This window comes from Lepus europaeus, chromosome 19 (assembly GCF_033115175.1).
Source record: "Lepus europaeus isolate LE1 chromosome 19, mLepTim1.pri, whole genome shotgun sequence".
NCBI lineage: Eukaryota > Metazoa > Chordata > Mammalia > Lagomorpha > Leporidae > Lepus > Lepus europaeus.
Window position 1 is genome coordinate 10744195 of NC_084845.1, and position 9557 is coordinate 10753751.

Here is a 9557-nt window from a genome sequence, read left to right on the forward strand (position 1 = left end):
CACGGCATGAAGGCTTGCGGATGTTGGGGTTCTGGCCCGGCCCGAGACCACGAGCAGGCTGCACTGTGGCCGGGTGACCCCTCATCGTTCTGTGTCTCCGTGCACCCTGGAGCAGCAGGCAGCTCAGGCTGACACAGCTCTTGCTTCAAGCCCTGACTACCAGTGTGCTCTTTGGCCTTGACCTCCCAACCCCAGCTCTCAGTGTGCACTGGGTGCTGACCTCTCCCCCTAAGCCAGAACAGATGCTTTATGCTCTCGGGGCGGGCCTCTCCCAGGCGCCCTACCATGGATACGTGCAGAGGAGAAAGCGAAGGCACAGGACAGTCAGGCACCTCGGGCCCCCCACCCTCCCCTCCTGAGACACAGCACATGCTTGTCCCAGAACAGCACACAGGTACCCCCCACCTCAGTGAAAGCGGCAGCCAGACAGGAAGCCAGGTTTTCATGCCAATAATTTATTGAACGGAGGTCTGTACACAGGCAAACCTTACTGTGGAAACTAAGACATCAGGAGCCCTCCCCGCTCCCCTGGCCCTCCAGGGTGTGGAGAGGAGGGAGCAGACGCTGGGGGCAGAGGACAGGAGGGGACATACGGCTGTAGGAGGGGAGGGGCCAAGTTGGATGGTGCGAATCGACGTTTTCTTTAAGAAAAAAATTATAACAATCTATTTACACCCGGGGGCCAGGGAAGGGGAGAGGAGACGGGCTGGGGTGGTTCTATTTACAAGGGACACAGGAAGGGGCTGGAGGAGGTGGAGGCCTGGGGAGGGGGCCAAGGGGGCAGAGGTCCTCATACCCCCACACCCCTGTCCTTCCTTCTCTTCCCTCCCCACGACCAGTTAAAATCCTCTTAAAAAGCCACCCCAGGGTCGAGGCTGCCGAGGGAGGGACTGGAGGTGGCAACAGGGACTCATTTACCTCTGCCCTCTAGTCTCAGGGCCCAGCCAGGGCAGGAGCTCGATGGGCTATGGCCCCCTTCCCAGCCCCACTTGGGGCTCCCAGATGGAAGTGGAAAGGTGGCTGGAGGGGCCCTCAGGAAGAGTTAGAGAGGGTAGGTGTGGCTTCGGACGACTGCCAGTCTGAGCCGGTCTGAGCCTCGGTTAAAGCTGAAGGGGGGGAGGGAAGGAGCAAACAATTAGCCTTGGCCTTCCAGGGCCCCTCCCGCCAAGAGTGGCTACATGGACCACATGGACCGGAACGCTGCCACCTGGGGGGCCGCGGCAGCGGGACTCAATCGGGAGGAAAGGCAGGCCCAGAGCCACCTGATCTGATCTGATTTGCGTCCCCAACAAAATACAGGCAATCTGGATTCGTACACAAAATGGCCCAGTTCTTAACTCTGAGTGACAAGTTCAACAAATTCAACTTTCTGTATTTCTGTGGCTTTGCAGTCAGCACACAGCTCAGGCGGAGGCAGTGGTACCCCAGAAAGGCGGCCATTGCCAGCTCTGAGACGCACTCTGCACCGTCAGAACGCTGGCTCAAACAGCTACGGGGAACCGTGCCACTGTGGGCAGCCGCTTACCTTGTGAGGACTGGGAGAGAGGGGTGGAGCCCGCCGGGGACCTCAAGTGAGGAGGGATGAGGATGGCATTGAGAGATGGCTGGATGGAGAGTTCTAGAGACAGGAATCGACACGCCCAGTCAGGGTGGAAGCAGCCATCTGGAGGCCCACGCAGGGTTACGATGGGATCCCTGCTGGGGACCCAGCTCTTGGCAGGGCCGGCTCATGGACACTCGGCCACTGAGCTCTAAACGATGCACTCGGCCGTCTTCCCAGAGCCGCCGGCCTGCTCTGCACCCTCACGCAGCTCCCCGGCCGTGTTTTCAACACCAAGCTCTTCTCCCCCAACCTCTGGCTGTCCCCCCACGGCGCCCACACCCTCTGCTGTGCCCTCACCGGCAGGACTGAAGTTGAAGAGAGGGGGCAGTGGGCGGTTGTTGGGGAGCTGGGTTCCGAGACAGCGCAGTTCATCGAAGAAGCTGTGGGCGCAGGCCTCTAGCGGGGAGAGCCGTGAGGACGGCGTGTACTCCAGCAGGCTGGAGCAGAGCGCGATGGCCTCAGGCGGCGTTCGAGATTTGAACACCTGGGGCGAGGGGGCGCGGGGCCACAGGTGAGCGCTGCCACAGGCACTGGCACCCCTGTGCCTCACTGCCACCGTTCTCGGCAGACCTGACGACCTGCTCCCCAAGCCCATCTCCGAGTGAGGAACTCAGGGAAGTCTGTCTGTATCGGGTGAGCAAGCTGGCCCCGGCCCCGAGACACACTGAGCCCTGCTGTGAGCCTGTTCACCCACCAAGAAAAGGGGAACCTTGGAATTTACTTGTGGGTCCTCAACTTTTAAAATTCTACCACCTCTGAAATCATGGGAGCTGCTGACCCCTCCCAGGCTAACTGTTCGCATCCTCCCGAGCTATGATTCTGAAGCCAGTTGGCCAAAGGGGACCCACCCTTCTGCCGGGCTGCCCAAGTCCCCAGCCCTGCCCCACCTTTGTCCAGGGATGAGCTTTAATCTGGGGGAACTTGAACTCCGTGTAGTTGGGGTTCATCTCTCGGATCTGTTCCCGGGTTGGTGTTCCCAGCACCTGCAGGAAGAAGACGGGGGCTGAGACTTGGCCCCTCTCCCTCAGCCCCACCCGCTGCCTGCCCTGGCGCCATCCTCACCTTGATAATCTCCACGAGCTGGTCCACCCCGCTGTCCCCAGGGAAGATGGGCTGGCCGAGGAGGAGCTCAGCCAGCACGCAGCCAGCTGACCACACATCTGAAGGGGAGGGGGTAAGGGTCAGAGCTCGGCGAGCAGGGCCACTGTGCCCATCCCCTGACACAGGCGTCCATTCCTCATGGCCATCAGAGAGAGCCAGGAGCCCCATTTCCTCAGCTCGGCAGAGATGAGGCATCTGGCCCAAGATAACACGTGTTAGGAGCACTGGGCACGACTTTGAGCCTCCAGGTCTGTGCAGCCCCTCTGCACCCTCCAGTCAGCTTGGTCCCAGCCCTCACTGCCTCTGCTCACCAAACCCAACAAGCCCTTTCTCCCTGCTGTGAGCCTGCAGACCCCGAGGCCCACGCCTGCCCGTGGGCACCTGTGTTCTTCAGGCCAGAAATCCCTGCCTTCCTCACCTGCCGGTCTCCAGGCCGCCCCAGGGAGGAGCTGTGACCTGGCACTCCCACCCCTCCCTAGTCCGTACCTTGACCCTCAGGGCACAAGGTCACACCTAAGAAGCGCAAAGTCCCTCACGCTGCTGATGAATGCCTTTCAAACCCTCGTGCCCACCACCTCTTCTTGGCCTTCCCCCATCCTGAAAGGTGGCACTGTCATCCTCAGACAGGTGAGGACATACAGGCCCTGCAAGCAGTCACGCCCTCGTGGTGGCAAAGTCTCACCTCCAGGTTCCCCCAAGGTCCCCGCCAGCCAAGAATGGAGAGCTGGCCAGGGGGTTCAGAGCTGGGAGGGGCTCTGGAATCAGGTCAGCTTTCCAATCCCAGCCCTGCACACTCCCAGTGGTGCAGTGGCCGGCAGGGCCTGCCAGCTCTAAGCTCGAGGCTGCTCATCTGTAAAATGGGCCTGTAACTGCACTGGCTTCCCAAGATGGTGAGGACTGAGTGAAAGGAACCCAGTCTGGCACACAGCATGGAGAAAGAACTCAAAAACCGCCCAGGGGCACACGTTTAGCCTAGCGGTTAAGAAGCCCCCCTCCCATATTCAAGTACCTGGGTCTGATACCCAACCTCAACGCCAGCTCCTGATTCCAGCTACCTGCTAGTGCAGGCCTCGGGAGGCAGGTAATGGCTTAAGTAATTGGGTTCCTGCCACCCACATGGGAGACGCTGATTGAGTTCCCAGCTTCTGGCTTTGGCCTGGCCCAGCCCAGCCAGTGGATGGGAGCACTGTTTACCTCAAATTTAAAAGTAAAAATAAAAACCAGATACCACCAAGACTGTCATTCCCCCCCTCCGTCCTCCCATAACTGACCAATGGATGAGGTGTAGTCGGTGGCTCCGAAGATGAGCTCTGGGGCCCGGTAGTAGCGGGAACAGATGTAGGACACGTTGGGCTCCCCGCGGACCAACTGCTTCGCACTGTGGAAGAGACAGGCAGGGGTGAAGACAAGGCAAGGTGTAGGGGCCCCTGCCCTGCATACCCCCGCATGCCCCGCCCAGCCCACCTGCCAAAATCGCAGAGCTTGAGCACAGCGGTGTCGGGGTCCACCAGCAGGTTCTGCGGCTTGATGTCGCGGTGACACACACCCTGGGAGTGGATGTAGGCCAGGCTCCGGAAGAGCTGGTACATGTACACCTGGGGCGGGCAGGACAGACGTCGGGCCCAGCTCTCCCCACGGGGCTGACCCCTGTTGTCCTGGCCTCAGGGCCTACTCTCCTGCTGCCCTCAGGGAAGCCCATTCTTAAGCCCCTCACTCAAAGGGCCTGTTTAAACAGGGACTGCTGCGCTCCATGCCCTCAATTTCCGATTTGGGAGTTCAGGGCGGGACATTTCCAACAAGCCCTCCCTTGCAGAAAGAACAACACAGAAACTTCAGAAAGCCCTGTCACAAAGCAGGCTGGAAAACCAGGCCCTCGGCTCCCCCTCGCCCACACCACTGGCTCTAAGAGGGGCTCAGATTCTTTAACTGATGATCAAAACCACCCAGGAGGGGCCAGCACTGTGGCGCAGTAGGTTAATCCTCCACCTGCAGCACTTGCATCCCATATGGGCACCAGTTCAAGTCCCAGCTGCTCCTCTTCCAATCTAGCTCTCTGCTGTGGCTTGGGAAAGCAGTAGAAGATAGCCCAAGCACTTGGGCCCCTGCACCTGCGTGGGAGACCCAGAGAAGCTCCTGGTTCCTGGCCACTGCTGCCATTTGGGGAGTGAACCAATGGATGGAAGACCTTCCTCTCTGTCCCTCCCTCTCATTGTCTGTAACTTCACTTTTCAAATAAATGCAAAAAATCTTAAAAAAAAAAAAAAAAACTGCCTCTATTCCATCTCCATTTTCCTACCACCCATCCTCCCACTAGCTAGAACCTGTGTGCCAAGGGAGCGGGCACCTCTGTTTGTATCACTGTTGCTTCCCCCAGGGCCTACAGCAGGGCCTGGCTGACAGCGGCTCAGCGGCACCACCACACACACTTCCCAAGCCCCTCCTCCTTCGTCCCCACTCCCCTTGGCCAGAGAAGCTGCTTCCTCAACCCGTGCTGGTCTCCTGGAAGCCTTCCTCAATCCTCCTCCTCCTCCCCGCCCAGGCTGGGCTGGGGGCTGCCCCAGCATGGCAGTGGCTGGTAAGTTTGCGAGTTTCCTGGGACAACGTCTGTCCGCCTTACCAAACTGAGCTTTCCACGGCAACGCTGGGCTCACTCGGCAGCCTCTGGCCTGCTCAGCACTGAGCCAGTAGGCAGGCAGCCATGGGACAGGGTCACCCCACCAGAGAACTCCTCTCCCAGGAGGTAAGTTCCAACAGCAACAAGCAGTGGCAGAGCCGCGACGGCTCACGCGGGTGCAGGGCGCTCAGAGCCAGCAGCGCAGGCGACCGGGCCCCAGGCCACCTCCTGCCGGTGCAGCAGGGCGCTCCAGCCTCTGCCCTCCACATCATCCCTGTGCTGCCTTCATTCACTCACGCGGTGGTTCATTCATTCAGACGCCTCCTGAGGATCTGCCACACCCAGGGCACGGTGCCGGGCACCGCGGAGGGAGCCTGCAGACTTCCCGGCTCTGCACACAGAGCTCCTCCCGACCCTAACTCCTCGCCACCTGCCCCACCCCACGGTCCCGAAGGCCCGGACCCTGACCTCGGCTGCACTCCCTCCGCACTCCTTTCTTCGGTGCTAACCCCAACGTCCCTGAAGCTGCCTGGGCTCCCGTCCCAGTGCAGATCTGAGCAGGTCCCGGCAGCCTCCGCAGACCCCTGGTCAGGCCTCACCTGGCCCTCCCCCGTGAGCTCCATTTGGGGTTCTTGGGATGAGAGCAGGGAGCATAGGCCCTCCAGGACTCCTGGCTCTGTGGGCCTGAGCTCCAGCCGCCCGCCCGCCTGCCTGCCTACCTTGACATAGATGATAGGGATGGTCAGTTTGGCCTTGGTGAAATGGCGGGCCACCCGGTACACTGTCTCGGGCACGTATTCCAGCACCAGATTTAGGTAAAGCTCATCTTTCTGCAGAGAGCAGAGGAGAAGTGTGAGGCACTGTGACGCGGGGAGGCACATCGAGAACAAGGGGGGAAGACTGGCACCCCGGGAGAGGGAGGCACAGAGACGGGTGGGGCTATGCTGCACACCCCCACCCCCGTGCGCCAGTCTCACCTTCTCCCCACTGGAGTAGAAGAAGTATCTCAGCCTCACAATATTGCAATGGTCCAGCTTACGCATAATCTGCAGCTCTCGGTTCTGGGGAGCAGGGAGAGAAAGTCTCAGGACACGGCCAGCTCTCGGCACCCCTCCCCGCCAGCCCACAGAGCCAGGCAGCTGCTCCCCGTGTCTCGGCCCCAAGGTCCCTCTGGGGTCCCCGCGAATGCTGCACTGCCAGCCAGTTCCTCTTCCACACAAGCTGGAGCCCCGTGTTAAACCCACACCCCGGGCGCGTGTGAGAATTTCTCTAATTATGGTTGACATTTAAACGAAACGACTTCCTGTATAAACCCGACTTCCAGCTTCTCTGGAAAGATCAGGTGCTGCGGCTGCACGAGGCTCTGCCGGCACGGCTCCACCGCGCAGCAGACGAGCGGCAGCCACGCCATCCGCGCCGGGCTCCAGCGCTCCCTGTCCCTTCCCATGCAGGGAGACGGAGGCATCTGGGCCCTGGAACGAGCGCAGACCCAGGCTTCCAATCCAGCTTCAGCTTCTTCCCCATTCTCTGGTCCCCTCTGGGCACTGCGTGTGCCCAGACCCTCTGCAACTCAACTCTGACCCAATTCTGACTGATGCCCGGAGCTCTGCCTGCCCGTGTCCCAAACGTCCACTATCGCTCTACGGCTGTCTCCTGGTTCCTGGGGTCTCTGCCGGCTCACAGGGGCCCCTTCCTCAGAGAGACAGCGCCTCACACCCAGGGCCACAGTGCAGGGCCTCCTCTCTGGGGAGAGGCAGACCCGGCAGAGAAGGAGGGGCCTGGCAGTCAGGCCAGACTCAAGCCTTGACCGAGGCCCTTAACCTGCTGTCTGTCTGCTTCCCTCACGTGGAACAGCGCCTGCTCTCAACCCGTGTCACAGGCCTTGCCTAGAAAGCCTCACGCTGAGCAAGCACCCAGCAGCCGGCAGCTCTGTGCGCGCCCGGGACTCACACGTCCCTTCCTCGCCCGACTGTGCGCTCAGAAAGCCTGGGCTCCAGTCCCGCCCAGTCCTCAACCTCCTCACCCCCACCCCAGCTACCTTGAACCTCTTGTCCTGGAGAACCTTCTTGATAGCCACCAGCTCCCTGGTCTCTGCCAGCCGTGCCTGGTACACCACCCCGAAAGAGCCATTGCCAATCACTTTGATGTCTGTGTAAGCCACCTCTTGGGAGCGCTCTGGGCCTTGGCCCAGTGTGGCCACCACTGTGGTCACCTTCCCGCTGTCACCTGGGGAACAAAGCAGACACACACTTCTCTGACCGCTCCCCTCCGGCCACTGCCCTGAGGGCTGTGGGAGGGGAGGCAGGCCGATCCCTGGGCCTCCTTGGCCCTTCTCCCCTGGCCTGAGCCCTCCCAGTGACCTCTCCCCCCCCCCCCCCAGGAGAGCCCTAAATCCTGCTTCCTCCTCTGCTCTTCCAGGACCGGCAGCAGCCAGCACACTGGGCCCTGGCGTTGGAAGAACCCCCACCCTGGCTGTCGAAGACGGCCACCCCCGTTTGCGGAAAGTCTGGCCTAACTTCGTCCACCAAAGGGAGCAGCGACCTGACGTCGTCCTGCTTTGTGAAAGCTTTCTCCCAGGCTGGGGGACAGCGACCTAAGGCCTCCCTACTGGAGGTGGCTTTACCGCTGGTTTTGGTGACAGAAATGACCGTCCTCTCCTGCCGCGCGTCCTGGTGCCCTGACCACCCCTTCTTGGGGACGGTTACCCCTACCTAAATATTCCGCGGTTAGAAAAGGCACCAAACACCTCTGCCCTGTATGTGCGAGGGCTCCTGTCGGACAGCACTGAATTGTGGGCGTGAGCTGATCCCCATTATCGGGGGGCTCGGCTCCCTCAGTCCTTTTAAGAAAGATCTGGTTGTGCATTCCCGCTCTCCGAGTGGCAGCAAACCTGGCGCTACCCTTAGGGGACAGCGGCCCCTCCTCTGGGGAAACTGCCGAACCAAATCTGTTTTTAGGGGCCTACGGCACTTGTCTTTGAAGCCAATGACGACACAGCCGGAATTAGAAACGTATAGCCTGAGACTCATATTTTATGAGGAACTGGGACCACTCTCCCTCCATTCCATTTTTTTAAAAGGAGACCCATGGAGCCTTTTCCTTTTTTTTTTTTTTTTTCTTTTTTAAGGGACTTAGTGTGAAGAGTACACAGACTTGAATCGGTCTTATTCTTAAGCAGCAGCATCTATAACCGCCAGTCGTCGGGGTCCAGTTCTACCTATTCCAGGTCTCGCGTACTAAGAGGGAAACTGACCTGGGTTCCAGGTTGGGGGCCCCGGTCCTGCTCTCTGGAGACACAGAATTCCCAAATTTCCTGCTTCTAAGTAACACTCAGACCCCTCCCTCTGAGGGAGAACAAATGTCCACCCCTTGGTGGACGGCGGCCGCGGTCGCGTCCTTGCTCTCTGAGGGGACAATAACCCCAGGTTCCCGTTCGTAAGCGGCTGTGACCTCTGGTCCTGTTCTCTAAGGGGCACCAACGTCAGGGACCCGGGACCTGGGTACTGGAAAACCAGGGGCTTGGCACTGCGACCTCCTCGATGCCAGCGATCCTGATCCTACAACCCAAGCGAAGGGAACCCCTAAGGCCCCTTTCTCTGGGAGGCAGAGCGCGCAGACCCCCGTTGCGGGAGGCACGGCGACCTCCAGCTCCCATGTGGGCACAGGAAGGAAACTGATCGGTGTTTGTGGAGGTTCAGCAACCCTGGTCACCACCCCACACGGGCGCTGGTAATACTCACGGCCCAGCTTCACTCCCGGCGGCGGGAAGCTAGTGCCCGCGCCGGGGCCGCCGCTGCCGCCGCCGCCGCTGCTGCTGGGGCCGCCCCCAGAGCTCGAGGCGCCCACGCCCCCACCCATGGCCCCGACCGACGCCTTCCCGCCGCTGGTGCCGCCCGGGCCGGAGGCCGAGCCCCCGGGGCCGCCGCCGCCGCCACCGCCGCCGCCGCCTGGCTCCGCGAACGAGCTGGTCCGCGCCCGGCCCGAGCCCCCAGGGCCGCCTCCGGAAGGCCCGCCGCCGCTCATGGCGCCGAGCGCAGGCCCAGGCCGCGGGGCTCGGGCTGCCCGGGCTGCCCCCGCCGCCGCTGCCGCCGCCGCCTCCCCCCGGCTCCGGCCTCTTCCAGGCCGCGCCGCTCGGGCTCCGGCTCCGGCCCAGCGCCCGCCGCGGGGCACGCCGGGAGATGCAGTCCGCGCCGCGGTCACCGCCCTCAGCCCGCACAGGCTCGCGTGGCACGCCGGGAA

The 9557-nt window shown here is 61.5% G+C and overlaps 1 protein-coding gene across 1 annotated transcript; it reads right to left on the reverse strand.

Annotated features, from left to right (window-relative positions):
- Positions 1-439: 439 nt before the first annotated feature.
- On the reverse strand, positions 440-9341 carry GSK3A (glycogen synthase kinase 3 alpha). The gene is made up of 11 exons (XM_062176434.1): positions 9059-9341; positions 7357-7544; positions 6296-6379; positions 6038-6148; positions 4169-4299; positions 3976-4082; positions 2666-2763; positions 2491-2586; positions 1901-2087; positions 1526-1618; positions 440-1106 (listed from the first exon to the last, which is right to left on the reverse strand). Exons 1-11 carry the CDS (start codon positions 9339-9341, stop codon positions 1033-1035), a joined length of 1452 nt encoding a protein of 483 aa, XP_062032418.1. The 3' UTR covers positions 440-1032.
- Positions 9342-9557: the final 216 nt, after the last annotated feature.

Coding starts and splice junctions, on each gene's coding strand:
- GSK3A (XM_062176434.1), bottom strand. CDS start 9,341: ATGAGCGGCGGCGGGCCTTCCGGAGGCGGCCCTGGGGGCTCGGGCCGG. Junction 4,300..6,037: donor TCCCTATCATCTATGTCAAG/GTAGGCAGGCAG, acceptor TGCCCGCCCCAG/GTGTACATGTACCAGCTCTT. Junction 2,587..2,665: donor AGCTCGTGGAGATTATCAAG/GTGAGGATGGCG, acceptor TTCTTCCTGCAG/GTGCTGGGAACACCAACCCG.